The sequence below is a fragment of the Thermobia domestica genome, chromosome 4, assembly GCF_964235325.1.
Source record: "Thermobia domestica chromosome 4, izTheDome1.hap1.1, whole genome shotgun sequence".
Taxonomy (NCBI): Eukaryota; Metazoa; Arthropoda; class Insecta; order Zygentoma; family Lepismatidae; genus Thermobia; species Thermobia domestica.
This window is the reverse complement of record NC_137457.1, coordinates 333,278,396-333,301,226: the sequence shown is the minus strand read 5'-3', so window position 1 is coordinate 333,301,226 and position 22,831 is coordinate 333,278,396. Positions and strand designations below refer to the sequence as shown.

General features: G+C 34.8%; 1 protein-coding gene across 1 annotated transcript in view; it reads left to right on the top strand.

The window, feature by feature from the left end:
* The first annotated feature begins 12,304 nt into the window (after nucleotides 1–12,304).
* LOC145684474 (uncharacterized) overlaps nucleotides 12,305–22,831 on the top strand; it is a 30,883-nt gene continuing 20,356 nt past the window's right edge. Inside the window, exon 1 of the mRNA XM_081756904.1 lies at nucleotides 12,305–12,828. Coding sequence (XP_081613030.1) covers nucleotides 12,461–12,828 — 368 coding nt within the window. The 5' untranslated portion in view covers nucleotides 12,305–12,460. The remainder of the gene's footprint in view (nucleotides 12,829–22,831) is intronic.

Genomic DNA, 22,831 nt, shown 5'->3' with positions numbered 1-22,831 from the left:
TGAATATATGTAAGAGCGCTCGTGTCTGTCCCCCTAGACGTGTATTGGTTGCTATAGTTTACCAGAAGTCTTCCGACGAATTTAAGAATGTAGATTTTGTTAAGAATACCGCCGTGCACTTAAGTAATTTTCCTTTTCTTCTGAATCAATGTAAGTGATAACCTCTGTAATTATATAATGGCATGCATTGAAAAAATATCGGCAGGTCTAAACGTAACCCACATCATAACAAATATTATTCCTGAACAATTAACCTAAAACCATTGTGGAAAGTGCACCTTGAATCCTTCTCACCTTCATATGTATCCTGTGACTTGACCAGTTTTTTTTTATCCTCAATTTGAACCATCATACTCCGTACACCTGTGGAAGATCATTTTTTTTTAATCCGAACCATGTATAAACATATACGAAAGTGATCCTAATGAAAGGTCTCGTGAAGTGTCCCAGTGTTGGATAAATAACTTGAAATTATTCGACTAATAAATTTGGAAATAGACCGTCTAAGAGGAGAAACTTCCTCTAGTGAAAGTTATTTTCTCGAAATCCCTAGATGGGTATAGACGTAGCAGTGTGCGATTGCAGATATAAACTGTTACCAGTTACAAACCAAATATAGACGACGAATGGTTTTGTAACCAATAGATATATATATATATACATATAGAGATATATATAAATGACCACAAACTAAGTTAAATGGAGCGAAACGTTTTGGACACTACGACTAGTGCGTGAGTTGTGATTTGGACGCTCGAAATTATTAATATTTTAATATCTCGACGTGAGGTAGAGACTCATATAAGTTCTAATACACCAAAAAGTTTTTTTTTCTTTCCTCTTTGTCCAATTTTTTTAAGTGAAATAAGTTTTTTTTTTGCGTATGTCGCAAATCATCATTTTGCTTTAGCATGCCTAAGATATGATACGTGTAATTATTTTTTTTCCTTTCTTTTTCATTTGTCAATATGATTGAATATATAAAAAACTTACTAAAATATAATACTATGTACTCTATTAATATATAACCAAGAACTTGTGCTTTTAATATTTTCTTCATAATTATATGTTTGTTTTTTTTCCTCACTATGAATGTAATAAACTATTTGTACTCTTGTAGTTAGTTGGTTTCCTTTAAACATATATACACTGTCCTGAGTGAGTGAGCGAGTGAATGCATGATAGATTTAATATAAGCAATTCTAGTGATATCATTTGTCATATTAACATCTGTAATATATGTGTCATGTTTTAATATATGTGTTAAGGTAAATAACCTAGGTCATGAAGGACCGTCACTAACGGTTTAAATCGGCTCGAGAAGTGAAGCAAAAATAGCAAGAATAAGCCTAAATACGACATCTTTCTTCCAGGAAGTTGAGACTTCGATTGATACGATACATAAATTTATATTGAGTTGATAAGTTTGGATTTTTTTTTCCTCTTGGCTAATTCATATGTGTGGTCGATCCTAGAGGACAGAGTTCAGGTGCTGGATAGTTATCAATCACCGGTTGGAATAACTTTACAAAGAATTAAATTTCACTTTTCTCATTTCCAGGTCTAGGTCTGGGCAACCCCATGATCGTGGTGCCTGGAGCTAGGTCTGGGTGGTATGAGGGAACATGTGTCTATTCCGAAGCATTCCAAAATTGATTAGTTGTTAATAACATTTAGAATGATTCATCTTTCAACGACTTTCCCGACCTTTTACTATATTTCCGGAATTATCCAGTAATCTGTTTCTCATTAAAATACCCTATTTCTTTTCTTTCTTCTTTACCTACCTCCTTCTTTTACCCTTCTACTTTCTTCTTTTTCTTTCCTATTTCTAAATGAAAGAAAACGGAGTCATGATTGAGAGTAGTCGCTATTGGCACGGTCAATAAGTTGTTTCGATGAGTTTTCTTCGGGAGTCCGATATGGAATAATTAACAATAACAAAAGGTTTATTGGAAGTTACTCTATTGGAAAATAATCTGGATTTCAATCAGTAAGTGATCTTTCGTAATCGTCCTCGTTAAAGAGAATCAATTTTAGCGACTCCTCTCCAACTCTACATTAGCTATTTTATCTTCGTCAAATTTTTACGTCTTCTTTCAAGATTGGCTAACCGTGACAGGATCTGTTGCCCTGGAAACGGCGGTTTCTATGGCAACGGACGGAAGTATTTCTTTCAGTTAAGCAACCACAAGTATCACATTGAGGGAATGAGTATAATTATTTACTTTAATAGTAATAGAAAAGTCTATTTGCTTGTATATTCTACCGGGAATAACTGCATCCGTCTAGAAAGCTAGGACTAACAACAAAGGGATCCGATGTTCTGACCACGCACGGTCCCAAAGTCGTGAGTGCCAGAAGTTCTCTTCTACGTCTTGGCACAATAACGGCTGCTGCGTAAGGGAGAGAGAGAAACAACCTAATTCCATTCCAGTTACATGCTTTAATACATGTTAACTTATGTTTATAAATTATGTAAGTGATCGTATCGTTTCCTGTTTATTGTTATTATTTATATTAATAATAATAATAATAATAATAATTCTTATTATTATACATTTCTTAACACGTTGATTGTCATGTGTGTGAAATTCCATACACATTGCTCCCGTGCAACGAAGCGTGGTGATTTTCCATACATAAACAATATAGATATTTCAAGTTTGTTATGTTTGTTCTATAGGTGTGTATGTAATTAAATACATATGGCGTACAAATCAAAATTTAATGTCCACGTCATGTATATGCAAAACCATACACAAAGAAATTTATAAACAAAGGCATTAAGTTTGGGTTTAACGTCTCGTTCAGCAACGAAGCTATATGAGACTTCGACCTACTGATTAACGTGGACTCCGAACCACGTGAGCTCTCGCCGGGTCTCCCACGCCAAAGGCTCGTACGCTAACCGCTTAGCCGCGAAGGAGCTCATGAACAAAGATATTTATGGGCCAAAACAAAGCGAAAACAAAGATGAGTGATGTGATTTTGAGTTTATCGTCCCTTTCAGCAACGAGGCTATATGAGACGTCGACCTACTGATTAACGTGGAATCCGAACCACATGAGGTCCCGCCGGGTGAAAGCAAAGAATTACTGGCGGATTGCTATCCGTGATCCACAGGTGATAACGGTCAACAGTTTTAAATTTAAACAAATACCGCCTTATGCAGAGTCGTTTTGACAAATGATTAGTATCATGCTAAACGCCCGACTACTGCAGGAACCATATGTAAGTCGAACGCTTTAGTATGGCACTAATCACACGGCAGAAGGACTCTGCATATGGCCCATATAGTTTAAATTAAACATGAATTTAACTTACATTGTACAGTGACGAAGGCTCAGGAGTTCGCTAGTAACTTTAAAATATCTAACTCCGTCAAATACACTGCAAACCTGTGAGCAAGCCCCTATGAATATTAAACAGGTATTGTGTTCTAATGTTAATTTCAATCCTAAACTATGTAGGCCTACGGACTTCAATACTCGCCCTCAAACGAAGGTGCACACTATCCATGATTTGCAGTATTAAATTCTCTCTCACCCTCTGTATTCCCCTAACATGTCTCCCAGCGGTTACAAGATTTTTTTGGTATCTCAATCACTTCTTAGTAGGATAGCTTTATCTAGAGACCACTGATTAACCTGGCATTGTATTCTTCACTTTTATATCTTTGGAATTGACAATCATCATTTGGACATTTCAGTCGCACCCACCTAATATTAATAATCTTTCTTCGATAATTTCGTATCATTGTATTACAGTATTTCTTTGTGTTATTGATTAATTTGGTTAGGCTTATTTAAACACTTTTTTCTTTGCACCGACGTGTCACATCTCTTGGACAATAATACACTAGCTCTCACTTGAAATCAAATCCAGAACCAATGCACTTGAACCATCAGACCACAGGAAGGCACATTTAAAAAGAAATTTCGATTTTGTTTAAAAAATTGTATTAGGTGCAACATTTCAAAATGTATTTAAGAAAGGGTACGGAGCAAATGCATTGTACTTTCTCGCTTGAATTTCTTACACTGACTTATGTTAGGCTGCAACTATTGCTGAAACATTTATTTGGGAAATTTCGAATAAAATAATGTGTTTTGGAAAACTTTGTTAGAAGAAACTTTAGGCCCAAAAGTAAAGCACCCGCTGGTCATATTTCCGTTAGAAATAACTTAAGCCAAATATTAGAATTATGAAGGATATAATTGTATGTGAACTATAAAAAAAAGCGTCTGAATAATTTATGAGAAAATCATGAAAAAAGTACCCCCCAAAATAAACTATCCCTTGTGGATCTTTTCAGGACATACGAGCTCTGCTATATTGTTAGTGTTTTCATAAAACACTTATTTATGAAATACGAACACAATTGCCTGAGTCGTTCTTGATAAAATCGCAGGGTAAAACTTACTGTTAAAAGTAATATACCACTTCTAGATTTTCAGGATGAGGAAATTATACCATATAGCTAGATTATTTAAGTAACATTTATTTATGAAATATGAACAACAAACATCTCCTAAGTAGTTTTTGGGAAGGTCATCGGGAAAAACTTACCCCCAAAGGTGAACTATTCTGTATGTAATTTTGAGGATAAATGATTTATGCCATATTGTAAATTATTTATAAAATCTGGACTAAGTATATCGAGTAATTTTTAAGCAAATCGTCGGGAAAAATTTCACTGTCAAAGCAAACTATTTGTTTCTTTCTTTTTTTTTCAGAACTAGCGAGTTATACCATATTGTAAGATTACTGCAGAAAATATTTTTATTGAAATTAGAACAAATTACTCTCAGTTATTACTTAGAAAATTGTCAAAAAAGTTAACGCTTGAGAAAACCACTTCTTCCATATGTTAGCGGGATAAACGATTTATGCTGTATGTAAGTTTATTAATGAAACATTTCTTTACGAAATATGAACAAAATTGCCTGAGGCGTTAATGGGAAAATCATCGGGGAAGAGTTCACCCAAAGAGAAAAACTATTCATTCTGAATGTTTACATGACGAACGAGTTGTCATATTGTTAGGTTATTAATGATACGTTTACTTATGAAATGTGGTTGAGAAAATAGTGCGAAAAGAACGCATACTATACAGTAAATTACACCAAATGTATTTTTTCAGAAAAATGATTCATGCTATGGTGGAGAGTTGTTAAAATATATATTTATAAAAAAATAAAATCGTCACAGCTTTTTTTTTTTTTTTTTAAGAAAATTGAATTATTTTAAGTTTTCATCCTTCCGTAAACTACCCTTACTTTTAGGTGCCAAAGGATATAAAATTCGAAACTATAGTATGTTATTAAAACGTTATATCTCGATTTCGGTCCAGATACGTTGAACAGTATGGCCACTATTTGAATGCATGTAAGAGCGTGACGAACCGACAGACGAATAGATAGACAGTCATCAAAAAAGTCATTTTTTATATATATAGGTAACTTGAATTCATTGAAATCTCGTGTAGGATAACCATCACCACACTTTCTTCGCTCGTCGCTCGAATGTAAAAATGAGTAGGCCCACACAGACATTTAAAGTGATAAGTTGTAATTCAAAAAAAAAATAGTTTGTTGTGTTTAATGTGTTGCCACGCTAGAATAAATCTTATGCCTGTTCCATCATTTTATTATCAGTTTTTTCACACTGCTGTATAATTCGGAAGAACGGTATGATTATAGTTATATCCATGGCATCTTTTGGAAGCATTCGTGTTCCTCACAAATAGAGCTGTATAATTTAGTTTTGTTTATAGAAAACATTCTTTATTCCTTACACAGACTTATGATTGCATTTCTTGCACTTGTGGATATGAAAAGAAAGGAGAGAGTCAACACTCTAAAGAGAAAAGCACACACACACAAACACTAGAACAATAATTTAACATCAGCTTTTTCTCATGACAACGAGATATTCTACTTCATTTTCTGTGACTGTAAGGCTGCAGGTCGTGCATGAATTTTTTGTTTGTTTCTTTCTGTTCCTGACTCACAGACACACTCGAAGTTAGTAGAAGTTTCTTCTGCTGAGCAAAAACGGAGAGGGGAGGAATAAGCATTCCTTTCCATAAACTGAAAACAATCTCTATTACTAATAATACACTAATTCTGAATAAATACGTCATCAAAGGAAACAAAAAGTTATTTCCTTATTATGTTGTTTCGCTTCTTATTAACATACAAATTATACACTTTCTATAATATTTTGTTAAAAAATGGATGGGATGAGATGGGTTTCGATCTGGTGTCAAAACAGTATAAGAACTACCAGTAAGCCACTCTACAGAGCATGTTACTTTCAAACTTAAGAAAACAGTTTTCCTCTTTGTTTCTATATTTCCGTACAACATCTTGGTTACAGAAGCTAATTTATATTTGACAGACAATTTTCACCCTAGGTTTAAACCAATAAATGCAATATTTTACTATACTTTCTACTCTCTCGATGCAACTTCTGAATACCACGATACTACCAATCGTGAAATTTCCTCTGCAATCCTGCTCTGCTATTCCAAAAATCCCTCAAAAGCATTATTGCCAGTATACACGAAACCGAACATAATTTTCTTTTTTGCTTATATATTTATAATTTTATTGCCTTTTCTGAAAATACCTTAGATGGATTGCCTTCTATTATCTCCACTTACTAATAACTGAAGTTTACCCATAAACGTAAGGAAAATGGAACAATTGCGAAAAATCGTGCGTTACACTATACGCGCATTTTTTTTTTTTTTTTTTGCTCATAAGGGTACCTCTCTCAAAATTTAGCGTGTGCACCAAGGTGCTCGTATCTTATGAAACGAAATGAAACCCTGTAAACACCCATATTGCCATGTAAGGTAATAAACCTTCTCCAAGAGGATAAGTTGGTTCAAAGCTTCCGAAACTTTAATATTTGGTAAATTTTTACGCATAGAATTGAAGATAGTGACCCCGAAAACTTACAGATATACGTGTTCTGGCCATATACCACCAAACGAAATTTTTAGATGCGGCAATTTCCAAAATTTAACTGGGTGGTCCTAGGTAGCCCTGTTTAAATTAGGGTAGTGAGCCAAGGTACCCCGGCCAGAATATAGGGTTGGTTCCAGGTACAAGTAGGTCATTTAACCCGGGCCAAAGGCGTCGATCTTTGACCCTTGACGTCTCAAATATTTTTGCTTACTCGGCGAGATATCTGGGCCTACTACTCTCTGCGGACTGTCCTGTTAGGACTTGTCACTAAAGCGTCTCACTGGCTGAATTGTCTTTGGACTAGGACCAGGCCTGCTTGTTCTAAGGAGATCACTGATGCTGCTTGTTTCTTTCTTTTTTTTTTTGTTACCAGCTGAAGTTGTCAATGGTATGGGGTCTGGAATTGTCTTTGGGCTGTCTCTGGTGATTGTGTGTGGAGATACCAGAGGATACATTGGGCTTTGTGTTGGTTTGAGTACATGTCTCTGGAAATTGTGTTGAATTCTTTTGTTATTGCTACATTTGATCCTAAACAAACAAAATAACAGTAAGCATGTACACAAAACTTCTACATGTTTCAGGAAATTGAAGAAAAAATGTTTGTCTAAGTGTCATATTTTATGTCTTGTGAATGTTTGTAATCAGAACAAGAATTCTGGAACACTCGGTATATGAACTGAGAAGCATAAGTTGGGTGGCAGAGCTATTCATGTGACGTTAGCTGATCTCTCCTTCCGAGGTTGTTTCCCAGTTTGGCATATACGAACAAGGGCGCCGATTTCTCTGTAAATTTGTGAGGGAGCATTCAGATGCAGAATGTATACATATGAATATTTTAAAACAAATTGTGGTCAAATTATGCCAAATATTGTTTGTACATAAATGCAATAGGGGCCCTCTTGAGCTTGGGGAGCCTTCGACCCACCCAGGATCGGCGCCCTTGTATACGAACTGTTATGAATCGTTTAAGTTGTTCTTTTGATAAATTGCTATGAGAACAGTTTGATATTTGGCGTATATGTAAAAAAGAATACCTAGTAATTATTTCTTTCAGAACCTCCTTAGAAAGTCACCGACATGAAGATTGAAACGTTTTTATATGTTTAACATAACTTATCAAACGAGTAATATATATGTTGTTCAGGCGGTATCCAGCCCAAAAATATAGGGGAACTCGGCGGTAGTTAGGGGGGGAACCGATCTAACCATATTTTAATTTATCGTCATATTATAGTTCATTTGCAAGCGTGCCGTGAAAATTTTAGAGGGGCAATAAACATTTAGGGGGACCCGACCCCACTAGACCCCCTGGATACGGGCCTGAAGTTATTAAGTTAAAATAAGTATTTGTTCTTGAAATATAGTAGTAAGCTATAGGTTTTACTACACTTTTTGCTATCTATTACATATAATAATGATTTCTAGTACATAATCGTCATTAGCTCGAATGCGATAATAGCAAATAGTATATGTAGTTTTGGTATCTGACAACAGGTTGTTGTAGATGGAAATGTGTTTTTATCTCTGGCTCTTCAACGAGGAGGGCGTTCCGCACATCACCTCTACTCCTCAACAATTATTTCTTCTTCCCAATAGCTCTACTCAATTCTGTAATTGTGGTCTAGGAGCTGGAACCATCAATCCTCTCATTTTCTGCTGTGCTCTTTATTAGCAACATAGCCTCCGTTTTTAAAATCTCTGTTCTTAATAAATTATTTTGTTCTGGAACTTTTAATGTGGATTATTTAATTTTAACTTTGTCTCCATTCATGCTTCATACATATTATCTATATTTACAACGCTCGCCTTTATTTCGATCTTATTAAACAACCCCAAAGACTCAACACAATTATTAATCTTTTTCTTTTGATCTGATTATTCAGCTTTATTCGCTAAGGAAAATCTATCGGAGAAGAAGATGATGATAATGAAATTATCTTTAAACAATTTATTTATGGACAGACATTAGGGAGTTCGTCTGAATCTGATGTACGAGCTGGTTTGTTCGTGTCGAGCTCCAGTTTTATTCAATGTGTTCGTTTATATCAAGTACTCTTTTTCGTTTAATTCAACTTTTTTAGTGCACGGGCATCTCGGCTGTCACACTTTTTCTACAATTATTTTCCTTTATTGCAAATTTGCCTAACACGAGGCCATATCGAGTTTCCAACCCGCGCCATTTTGGTCCTGCTGCAGCATGGCCACGTTTACAATTCAGTGTAAACCATTCCTCGATTAATACAATTTTCACAGTGTTTCACACAAGGTTGCCAATAAGCACTCGCCTGGGGCGAGTCGTTCATCGGTGCGGGCGAGTATTTAATATCATACCGTAGGTAAGTAAATTATTTCTACTGTGGGATCTGGACTAGTAGCTTTTTTGTTGGACGAGTAAAATTTTGTTGCTTATTTGCATCCCTGGTTTATCAATTTTCAGTGTAATAAAGGACCTGGCTACTACGGCCGACTCGTGTTGTATATAAAATATTTATTTTTTTATTATTATTATTGTTATTAAATGTCTTTAAACAGTGTTGCCATTGTTAGCGACAAGATGCAAAACCTAGCAAATTTGGAGAGACAGTTAGAGACAATGTTTGTATAAAAGCAAAAACGACTTTTTCAGCGACTTTTGAAGAGTCCTGGCAATAAAACTGGCGATTTCTTTTAGTGTTTTACTTTTTTTTTTTTAAATTTTGATATTACTTACTGAGCAATTGTTAAGAGATTGGTGAATAAATCGAACGCGAATCGTTATGTGGGTTCCACTGGGTACAATTTGGGAATAACCTGTATGGTTCCTGACGTCGTCACCTGAATAAACAATGTGTGATATATTCTAGATTTACCTGATGCTTGTTACAACTGACAACACAATGTCTTGGAAATGGTAAGTTGTGTATCAGCTCAACTGATACTTGACGATTCGGGACAAGGCTAGTAAAAAAGTACTTGTGGGGGATAACTCCTCGTTCGTTTTCCAAATTTAAAGCAAACTACGGCAGCGATGGGCAAATTTTTATAGAAGAGTGGCATAGAAAAAAAAGGAAACATCTTAGGCGGACCAATATAATCTATGAGAGTAAGAATTGTACATTTGATATAAATTTTGTACTATTACTTCCTATTAAGAATTAAAGTTTCTTCATCTAGTTCTAATTGGGATGCAGCGACTCTCGGAAACACAGTTAATTGCTCATCTGTCGCTCTGGTTCTAATACAACTATATCGAAGAAATCCCATTCTTAATTTCATTCTTCAGATTAGATAAAATTTCTCAGGTCGGATAGGACCTCTCAGGGGATCTGGCCCGCGGCCCATAGGTTTCCAATCAGGCCTGTAGGTGGCCCATCACTGAAGTAGGGTATTTCGAATGATTCCTTCTACTAGCTAGTTTTAATGTGTACTGTGTAGTGCAATTATGTGTAATTGATAAATTAGTGACTAAAGTGTGCAACCTGTGCTTCTTTTTACTCTCCCTTAAAAGTGCCATATTTTGTATTTTAAGCATAGTAAACCCCGCAAGAAGGATGAAACGTATGGAGAAAGAGACAGTGTTTCTTTCAATTTTACATGTTTTCTGTTTTTATTGATTATATTTACTTTGATTTGATTTTGAATTAGCGACTCTTTCAGCAGCGAAAAAGGGAGACGTAAACTTACAGCTAAATAAGATCTGAACCGCATGAAATCCTGCTGGGAATAGAACTTGGGTCTTATGTCAAAGTAGTGTACGCTAGCCTATTAGCCACGAGGGAGCTCTGCTTATGTTTATGTACATTATACATGTATACTTTATGCTGTTTCGTCAAAAAAAAAAAAAAAAAAAAAAAAAAAAAGAATGAAAGAAACATTCCGCCTTATGCAGAGACGTTTTGACGTATGATTAGCATCATACTAAATGTCTGACTACTGCAGGAAACAAGTGTTAGTCGAACTCTTTAGTATGATACTAATCACGCGTCAGAAAGACTCTGCATACGGCCCAATGTTTTCAGGCTTGAATCTAACAACAAATATCAGTGTTTGTGATTTTCTGGCGGTCTTCGGAGCTGAATTTAGCAGATTCAGGTTCAGGTTCAAGGTATTTTCCTTCCTTCTCTTCGGAAGGTTGGATCCTGAAAAAAAGAAAAAAAAAGAAAAGTAAGTACTGCTCTTTTTTTTCATTTAACGTTTTCCAATTTCTTTTTCCACCAAAATTCAAGAAGTTCTTTGTTTTTTTCTATTTCTTTCTCACTTAGTTCCCTTCCATTCACATTAAAGCCTAGCCTCCAAGCTAATTTAACCAAATTTCCTTCCTCTTTCATTTCATCGATCCTTTTCCATTTTTCGCTGATTTTTTGGGTTTGTTCACATTTTAACAATAAGTGTTCTAATGTTTCGTCTTCTTTAAAACATAATTGACATTTTTCGTTCACTTCTTTAAATTTTTTCCATCTTACCCCTGTTTCAAGGCTCCCTGACATGGCTTTGAAAAGTAAAATGCTTCGTAAATCATTGTTCATATAATTTATTTTCTCATAACGCTGTTTATGTGTGTATATTCCTTTCAAATTACTCTTCTTAACAACTTCTTCATACCACTTTTCCTGAGCTTTCTCTTTAAATGTTTTTTCTGTGATTTTTTCCCAATTTTTATAATTTTCTTCTGTATGCTAGCGGTAAGTTTGATCATACTTTCTTTCTAATTTCCTAACTCTCCTAAACCGTTTCGTGTTCTCCCCTTTTCCCATATGTTTAGTGGCCTCATGCACTACTTTTACTAATCTTGTTTCTTCCATAAATTTTAATCTTCCAAGATATTTTACTTTACTCACACCTTCTCTTTTTTCAAAATCACTCCATCCCATCTCTTCTGTTATTGTTACATCTGCACTTAATTTATTTGCTCCTAGGGCAAACCTTCCTATTTGATTTTGTGCTTGTTGTAAAATACTCCTGTTTTTTTTTTCGTTAAAGTTATTACTTCATTTGCATATGTTAGCGCCGGTACTGCTACTTGTTTCCATAGTATTCTTGACACCTCATATCTATTGTATGACCTCATTGCTTTATTTTTTATAATTGCTGTATACTTTTGTAGTTTATTTTTCAGTTTTTTCTCATGTTCAAGTAAGTATTGTTCTCCTTCTTCAAGTGTGATTCCTAAAAATTCTATTTTTTCAGTCCTGCTTATTACTATGTTTCCTGCTTGTATATTTTTATCCTCTATGTCTCCACTAAAAACCATGAACTTGCTTTTTTCTTCATTTATTTTTAGACCAATTTCTCCTCGTTTCCTAACTACTGTTTCTAACATTTCATTAATAAGTGTTGGCAACATTGTCAAGACAGACATTTTACTAGGTGTTTAACATCTGTAAGATGTCTGTTGGATTACGAGTGTAACGTATTTTTACTATGAGCTATCATGCAAACTTTTTTTAAAACGAAATTTATGGTATAAACTAAAATAAAAATATAGTATTAAAAGTGAGATCATGATGGCAGATGAACAATCTTTTAAGTTGGAATTTATGTGTAAAAAAGAAATTGATTATGATTTTGCTCAAGACGACCCACTCGAAGGGAAAGGTTGGATATACCCACTGATAACGGACAACAAAGAGTTAATATTACGTACAGCGAAAGTAGAGGAGACAATAGTGAAAGATGAAGCTACGATTTCTTCCGATGTGAAACCAAACGTTGATATCGTGAAATCAGAACCTGGAGTTGAAGAAGATTCTTCAAGTAAAAGTAATTTGGGAACGCTTAGGAATGTAGTGGCACAAGATACTAGCGCGTCGTACTATAGTACTTATAAACAATTAACAATAAAAACATTGAGTTCAGTGGGGCTAGAAAGGTAATCTTGAATTTTCTATAAGTAATTGGTTCAGATTGATAATACGGGTACAAACAGCCGTGCAGTTTTACTATACGGATTCATAGTATAAGAAATATTAGTAGGAGTAGTAGTTAGTATTAATAGAAACGGGTTAGAAGCCTCGCAGGGGGTTGTTGCGTTGTGTTCTCGACATAAAATGGACAAATTAAAGAATTCCCCAAATTTTCTTTACATTTTACAATCCACAGATCCGTACAGTAGAACTGCACCAAAATAGCTTCGGAAATTTTACAGATAAGAAACAACAAGGTATGAGGAATACGTCGAAAGTAAAAATCATAATCTAAAGATTGAAAGTGATATGACACACATAGATTACCTGTAAACAAAAACATGGGTTATCTGTATCATCTTTAAAAACATCACTTATATTATTGGTTACATATTTTTATTCACTTTTTTCATATTTGCTTCATGGATGATCAAGGATTGAGCTACGCATTCATAACCTCATGTAAAAGAGCAGGTGTCGCTGAAGAAATTGGGGTAAACTTTCAATTACTGGCTCGATTTTTTTTTCTTTTCTCACCGAAAACTAGTTCTTGTTCTTAGTGATAACTTTAGGTGTTTTCGACAGATGGCAATGTTGTTAATTATTTCACGCGGTTCATTATTGTTTTGTTATGTAAACGATTTGTAGTGTAGCACCGCATTTTGTGTGTTGTATCTCATTTGGCGTCGGTTTGCTTAAGTTGCTGGAGTGGTATGTGTTCTCACGTAACTTAGTATTATGTCTTAATTTAGTAGGAATTGCGGCATTCCTTTATTTGAATTTTCTACTGACTCTAGCAATGATTTGTTAAAGTTTTCAGAACGTTGGGGTTTAATTAAATTGAAACTTGACTGATTTGAGGTAAATTTCAACTGTAAGGTTAGAGGCCATTATATTTTCTGGTATAATTGGCTGGTTAATGGGGTAAAATGCATTTGGCGTGTGCTTGTCTTCCCTGGAATATTTTGTTCTTCTTTTGTGTTATTTTCTGTTATATTAAATAAGGTCACCATAATTTTACTGAAGATGAACTTACTTATTTGTTACCTACTGTTGTCTTGTGGAGAAGTTGCAGGGAGGTAATTTTGGTGGGTGTTGAAGAACTTTTGAGCTAAGGTTGTAGTGGAATTTGAGGGGGCAAGTTTTTAAATGTACCTATTTAGAGGGAGGAACTAAAGCGGCTTGTTTCCCTTTAAATCCGGACTCGTTCTAAAAATTATATATAATTAGGTCTTAGGTTGATCGTTCTTTGTAATCTTTAGCTCTAGAATAAACTTTACAATACACGCTCCACTGAAAAGAATATTATTTAGAGTATTGTGTTAAAACATTAGCAGGCCACATAAACTCGAACTCCTGAAATAAATTTTATAATACACGCTCTATTCCTCTTTGTGGGTATTGAAAGGGAATGTTTCGTGTGTACTTTTTGTCTTTGCTCCAAAGTAAATGTGTCCTTTTTTGTATATTTTTTATCTACTTCGTAAATCCTGTGTTATTGAGAATTTTATATATATATATATATATATATATATATATATATATATATATATATATATATATATATATATATATATATATATGGGGATGTGGTTTTCGGTCAAAAATATGTAGTTCGAATTCCCAAGTATAAATCTACACTATTAGTTTATAATTGTAGCATACTTTGTATAGCTCCATGAAACACACAAGTAGAGTGCTTATTTTGCAAATGGTTTTTCTCTAAAATAATTAATCAATTCTTCTTTTGGGGGCCGCGGTTGTGAACCGTATACCATTTGCCCCTGGTACTATGGTTCGGCGGTTCAATCTTATATTTCGTGCAATGGATTTTATGGCGCATCGTTAGTGAGGATTTTCTCGTGTTGATCCGGTTTCCTTCCCCTTGCTTTGCTCTACGATTTTCATCCATCTTATCATCACTGTCTCTCTTAGCGTCGGTGCGTAATTGTAGGATGTTAAAGAAAACCTTTCATATTGCTAAAACATAAAATAGGCTTGCAATCTACCTTAAGCATGAACTTTTATGGGACGCAAAAGGCGTTAGAAATCTACCGGAGGCATAGCAAACGAAGACGTTTATATGGGATGCGAACGCCAAACCATTCTCGCATACGAAATTACTGAATGGCCTTGACATCCACCCAGTCTCTCCAAGAAGAAATGTACATTAATGCACGTCTGGGAGCGTAGGAAACGTAGCTCAGAATTGACTATCAATACGAAATTAAAAGTCAGAGATAAAGTGCAACAAGAAGAGATGATTTAGAACAAGAATTTAATAATGTGAATTCAGAAAATAAGGACCATAATTAAATAATTACAGAGCATTTCAAAAACAGGTATGACTTTTAAGACTAGGCTAGACAATACATGATCACTTGCTTTTTGGTAATCGTGACGAGTAGAATCTCTGAATAACAGAAGGACAGCCGGCGTCAAGAAATTCTTCTTTACTCGGCTCGGGATTGCTGCCAGAGTGAGTGTTGCTGTGCTGAGTTTTGTTACCATACAGCGGCAACATCTTCAGAGCTCAGCAATCCCGAGAACATTGGATTAATAGTAGACGCCAGCAAAGCTTTAAGATCATATTAGTATTTATATGATTTTTCCGTCATGTCAACATTCTTTGTGAACTTTCGTAGTTTTGAAAGTCATATCCTATCCTATAATTTTCACTGCAGAAGTCAAGACACTGTGAATTTTCCGTTGGATTATGAATCGTGAAGAGTATTCAAACTACCTCAACTTCAGACATTTTCCCACTTCAATTAAATATTTTGTTACATTACATCTGATACGCAATCTTCCCTGTGCTTTAATTAAATATTTTGTTTTATTACATTGTGGTACACAATAATATTTCTTTAAAGTTGTGATTTCACATGGGCCATGCCAGACCAGGTGAACAATCACGTGGAGGCAGCTCAGGTTTTTTTTGGTTAAAATAACTCATTGATCGTAACGGTAATAAAGTAGGGAGGAAATGGAGAAGAAATTCTTTATTTCTTATGGATGTCTTGCAGAAAAGTAGATGTTTGCGAACTGAATTGAACATTCCTAGAAAAAATAACCAACATATGTATACACTTAAATGACTCATACTTCTCTACAGAGTGGCGAATGTGGTTGATGGTCTTTGAGGCGGGATCCTGTACAATAGTACAGATGGGATGGTCTAACTTGCACCACAATCAAACTTCGTTAAAAAGTGATAATTCTAGCAAAGCAAAGCGTGGTTCCGTTACAGCCATATATCATTGTATTCATCAGACACATCAAATGATAGGAAAAAATGAAATGAAATCTGAGTTTTACGTCCCACGCTTATGCCGGTTAGGCTAAAGGAGACGGTGATGAGTAATGAATGAAATGGTCGAATGAAGAAAGTGGGAGGAAACGGGAGAACCCCGAGTAAACCCACTCACACGGTGTTTGTCCACAACAAAGTTCATTTGGCGTGGGCTGGGATCAAACCCGGGACCCCAAGCACCAGAGGTGAACGCTCCACCACTGAGCCACCGCGGCCCCTCAAATGATAGGAATAATATATACTATTGTAAGTGTAACGTTATATGATTTTCGCTTTGGTCAGATTGTTGACTTTTAATTATTTATCATTGCTTGGCACTTAAGCCTTTTTTGGTGTTTAGCCCTTTAATTTCATTGGAGAATTATTTTCTTGTGTTTCTGGATTTACTAGATTTTAATTATTCTTTTTTTGAATTTCTTATTGAAATATAGTTAAATGGTCCTTGCTGCTTTAAAAGTAAATTTACTATTACTAATTCTTGTATTGAACTCCGTTATTAACTATTAAAATTACATGTAACATTTTTACAAAGTAATATCCATTCAAAAGATTTGAAGTTTTCAATAAAATCAAACTCTTACATTCTAGTTCATTTCAAAGAAAGCAAGGGAATACTTCCCCGTTCAAATCAATGGGCTTAGATGAAATCATGGAACAAGAATTCAGCAGTATTAACTTAGTTTCAACTTATTAGACAGATTCTGCAGTTTATATTTCGTATTAATGTAATGATAATGTAAAAGCTCTTTCTCTAATTTCGTCATGTCAAGCACATAGATTTTCCGAAAATTTTTCCTCCTTACATAATAGGAAAAATAGATGCAAAATGATTCCTCGTGTAACGAACGAAGTACGGTAAAAGTTAAAATAATTAAATGAAAAGTTAAATATTCAGGTATAAAATAGAGAATATTTTTTCTAGTATATGCAATTTATCTAATTTGTGTAAATATATTAAATACAAGTGTGGAACAACTGGATATATCTGGAGAAAACAAAGCAAAACTACTACAGCTCGTATCGGATCTGTTAAAAAATATACTTAAATACTTTGGAAATCATCGAAAATATATTTTAAATACTTTTCTTCTTAGCTTTAATAAAAGTAATAATATACTAAAACCGAAAAGAATAGTGGAATTTAAAACTCAATCAGATTTTTTCTTAATAATTATTCTGCCTGTTCAGAAGATTTCGCATGAAGCCATAACTGTTTAGCAGTTTAGTGACTAAACGAGAACTTTTTCCATACCGCTGAAATGGTTGTGGTTTGGTATAACTAACTCTATGGCCTATGGAACGCGGAAGTTCAATGCCGCGTTCACAGAAGCTCTCCACTGATTTCTATCCTTAGGTGACTGGATCCACTTGCTACGTTGTATTCCTATTTCTGTGAGATTCATCTTAATATTGTCCTCGCATCTGCGCCTAGGTCTTCCCAATGGCTAAATGATCCTACCTAAGCTTCCATTCTAACAATGGTTGGTAAACCGTATAAATTATGTAGTTCCTTGTTTTGAAGTTACCGACTTTCCCCATTCCAGTTCCTCTTGCGTACAAATATTCGTCTCAGGATCTTATTCTCAAATGCGATCAGTCTATGTTCTTCCCTCATAGTAAGCGGCCATGTTTCGCAATCATACAGGACAACAGGCATGATTATCCTTTTATATATTTTAAGCTTCAAATCCCTTGACAAAATTCGCGACGATAAGAAATTATTAACTAAATAATAACACATATTCCCTGCTTGTAGTCGACATTAAATTTCTTCGTGAATATGATTTTCGTCTGTCAATATTGATCCTAGATATTTGAAGGTATCCACTTTATCAAAAGTATTATATAATATTTTAACGCATCCATAATTTGGCGCATTATGGTCCCGACGCACTTCCGTGTATTTAGCTTTCTCAACATTTACTTCGAAACCCATGTAATTGCAAGCACTTAATAAGCCCTCTGCATTTCTTTCTATCCTTTTCCTATCATTCCCTATTAAATTTACATTACCAGCATACGCCATAACCTGATAAACACCGTTCAACTGTAGGCCCTGGTTGCTATCATTGATTTTCCTTATAGTGTATTCCAGGACAAAGTTGAATAATAATGACGACAATGCATCTCCTTGTTTTAGGCCATTCTCGATGTGAAAAGTCGGGGACAAAAATTTTCCTACCCGAACTTTACTTTGGGATTAATTTAAGCATACTTTAATTAATCTAATTAGCGTTTTCGGTATTCCAAATTCTGCAAGAAAGTCATACAATGTTTCTTTCCTAACCAAATTTTAAGTAGAGATCCAAAAAAAGTCGGCTTTTCTTGAATCGATGGTTTTTTGCAGATAAAAGGCCGGCTTTCTGGGGAAAAGCGGGAATTTTGGAAATTTTGCCTTTTTTCATTTTCATGACTTTTCTGTCTAAACAGCTTTTTTATAGTATACTCTATAGTTAAATAAGATTTCATGACTTAAATACCATATTTTACTCTGGAATTTACCATCATGATGGATGGTGCACATTTTTAATGAATTAAAGTAACATATAGTACGTTGTATTTGAGGGCAATTTTTAAACGCCGCTTTTTTACTTTATTTTAACTTCTGCGTTATAGACTCCCTATCTTCTCTAGATCATTTCATTTTTAGTTATCCGTGTTTCGTTTCTTATAGCTTAGTATTCTAGCTTTTAGCACATAGTTAAACTAGCACGTTTTTCAATATGTCTGTCAGAGAGTACTTTCAAATTTCAGTTTTACTGTAGCTGTGCAATGACTTAGCAATAACGTCCGGACACAACGTTCGATACCATTTTATAGAATAATAAGTAGCGGCTTTAGAAAAGTATTTGATGAGAGTTTCTGTAATTAATGTTTGATTTTCTAAAAATTCTTTTTTTTTTTTTGGAGGGGGGGTTGAAGTTTATGAGTACAGGCATAACTAATATTTCGTTTCGTTTCTATATTCAGCAATAATCTTCCAGATACAACCTCGAAGACCATTTTATGCTGATAATCAATGGCGGATGTAGTAAAGTATTTTAGGAGTTTTTTTTCTTATTAATGTTTAGTTTTTCTAAAGATACCTAATTTTTATTTCAGGGGAGCTTGAAGCTTTAAATAAAAGCATAAATAATAATTCGTTTGTTTTAGAAGTTACGTAATTTCGGGGTACAGGCTTCAATCAAAAAACATCCCCACCCTAACCCTCTTCGCAAATCCGTCAATTCTGGTAATTAGTAATAACGATTTAAAACCAATAAGAAAGGAATTCGGGCAGGAGTTACACTGCACGCATTATTCTTACATTCACAGATGGAATAAGAAAAACTTGTGTCAAAATCGTCGAATTCCGGACTTCCCGATACAAACGCAAAAACTAACCACTCAACATGATTGTTGTGCGGTTTGCTTAGCTTAAACGACTCCTCTTTCTCTCTATGGCTTATTGAATCCGAACGTTCAATGCCGCGTCCACACAGAAGCTCTTCATTGACTTCTGTCAGCCGATTCGATCGAGTTTCTACTCTGTATTCCTGTTTCTGCGAGATTCATCTTAATACTGGCCTCCCATCTGCGCCTAGGTCTTCCTAATGGATGTCTTCCGACTGGATTTCCAGTTAAAACTTTGAAAGCGTTCCTACCATCTTCCATTCTGGCTACATGAGCTGCCCGCCTGAGCCTCCTAGGCTTGATGACCCTAACGATGTTTGATAAACCGTATAAATTACGCAGTACTTCGATATGAAGTTTCCGCCATTCCCCATTCCCGTTCCTCTTAGGTACAAATGTTCGTCCCAGGATTTTATTCGAAAATTCTTTTAAGTCTGCGTTCTTCCGTCAGCGTAAATGACCATGTTTCACAGCCATAAAGCACAAGGGGCATGATTATCGTATTATATAGTTTAAGCTTTAATTTCCTTCACAGAATTCGCAACTACTAAATATTTTGAACTGAATAATAACACGGATTTCGTGATTCAGTCGAATATAATTTCTTCTTGGATATGATTTTGGCCTAGTAATATTGATCCTAGGTATTTGAAAGTATCCACTTTGTCGAAAGTATTATTTGATATTTTGACGCATCCATAATTTGCCGCTTTACGATCCCAGTGAACATCCATGTATTTAGTTTCCTCTGCATTGACTTCTAAACCAATATCGGTGCAAGCGTTTAATAAAGCCTCTGCATTGCTTTCGATTGTTCGCCTATCTTCTATCAGATTTAATCATTAGCATACGCCATAAACTGATGAGTACTCTTCAACTCTAAGCCCTGATTGCTATCTTTGATTTTCCTTATAGCTTACTCCAGGACAAAATTGAGTAAAGATGGCTATAATGCATTTTCTTGTTTCAGGCCATTCTTGACGTGGAAGCTCGTTGACAAGAATTTTTCTACTCGGACTTCACTCTGGGATTCATTTAAACATATTTTATTTAATCTAACTACCTTTCTCGGTACTCCAAATTCTGTAAGAATGTTGTACAATGATTTCCTCCTAACAGAGTCGTAAGCTTTTGTAAGATAAATAAATAGTTGATGTACTGGGTAGTATATTCCCATTTCTTTTTGAGTCCTTGTCGAATGGTAAATATATGGTCGATAGTTGATCGATTTTCTCTAAATCCACACTGATAATCTCCAATAATTTCATGTGTGTATGGGATCAATCTTGTTAATAGAATGTTTGGGAGGAGTTTATAGGATACTAACAGAAGAGAAATGCCTCGATAATTATTACAATCAGTTTTGTCGCCTTTCTTGTGAATTTGGACAGTGATTGATTCTTTCCACTTTTCTTAAATGTATTCCATAGTTTTTTTTTTCTTTTTTTGTAAGAGGAAATTTCGTAGTGATATGTTGCATTCCTCTTGTTAAAAATTCAGAAGCTTTCAGGACTGGGTAAACCGTGATGGTGGTTATATATTGTAGAGCCTAGGAAACAACGCCCTTAGATGTACAGTCTGTTACGCATATGATCCATGAACGGAAAATTTGGTACTTTCCCTATTTTGAACAAGCTTAAGGAATAGTCAGTCAATTACAGAGTTTGGAATTTTACCGATTTTGCAGGTCCGAAGCACCTGACAGGGGCTAATAGATTATTACTAGACTTAGGATTTTTGCATATTTGTATGTTTTATTCCTGATGTGATATTGGTATGCTCTTTATACAGAAATTCGTTTCAGCTGTTTTGGGGCAAAATAGCAGAGTTTTATAGTGCATATATCTGCATATTTCGGAGGTTGGTGCATGTTTATGTCATTATTGCAAATAAATGCATATTTAAAGGAACGAAGAAATTGATAATTTTTAACGTTCGACAACTTTCTTTATAAGTGGAATTTCAAGTTTCTAATATAAATAGACTCAAAATCTTTAAATGGTTCATTATTATAGGTTAAGAATATCTTCCAAGGTCAGAAGAATAACAAAAGATTGTGTGATTCATCCTAATAGCAACGATGCATGAATGTCAGCTTTCTGGAAGAAGATACTAATAACGATGTCAAATCACCTAAAACAAAATTTCTACGTCACTCATCTCGGCAGTTAAAGTTGCTACTGTTGTGTGTGTATGAATTTGAAATTGTGTGGTCGTATGGCTGTATAGGAATACCAAAAGAAAAATTGGATCCATTTAGTTCTAGTGCGACATCTTCAAATTCGAATTTTGACTAACTCAGAATTTTGTCCACTTTTTGCCCATTTTTGTCCACCCAAGAAAAACTTTGGTACTATTCAAATTAACAAAGGAGGGCCATTCGAAAATTTCGGCCACTTCGATCACCTGTAGTGCAACATCTTCAAATTCGAATTTTAACTTGCTCAGGATTTTTTTCAAATTTTGTCCATTTTTTCCACCCACTAAAAAAATGTGTACCATTCAAATAAACGAAGGAGGAACATTTCCAATTGGCCAATTCGATCACCTGTAGCGCGACAGCTCCAAATTCGAATTTTAATTAGCTGAGAATTGTGTCGAATTTTTGAATATTTTTGTACCACGTAGAATAAATTATGTACTATTGAAATGAACCAGGGAAGGTTACTTAAATATTTGGCCACTTAGATCACCTGTAGTGAGGCATTTTCAAATTCGACTTTCAAGTATCTTGGTGGTACAAAAACGTACAAAAAAACGAGAAATTCTAAGATAGAGTTCGAATTTAAAGATATCATACTCCTGGTGATCGAAGTGACCAAAATTTTTGAACTGGTCCTTTTTTGTTAATTTGAATGGTACAAATTTTTTATGGTACAAAAATGTACGGAAATTGGATAACTTCTGAGCTAATTAAAATTCGAATTTAAAGATGTCGCACTGCAGGTAATCGAAGTGGTCAATTTTTTAAATGACCTTCTCTCGTTTATTTCCATGGTACATATTTTTTGTTGGTGGTACAGGAATGCACAAAAATTGAACAAAATTTGAAGCTTGTTAAAATTCGAGTTTAAACATGTCGCACTACAGGTGATCAAAGTGGCCAAATTTGAAACACCCCTTCCTCGTCTATTTGAATTCAAAAATTTTTTCTGGGGTGGACAGAATTGGACAAGAATTGAATAAAATTCTGGGACACTTAAAATTCAAATTTGAAGATGTCACACTACAGGTGATCGAAGTGACCAAATTTTGAAAGTCTC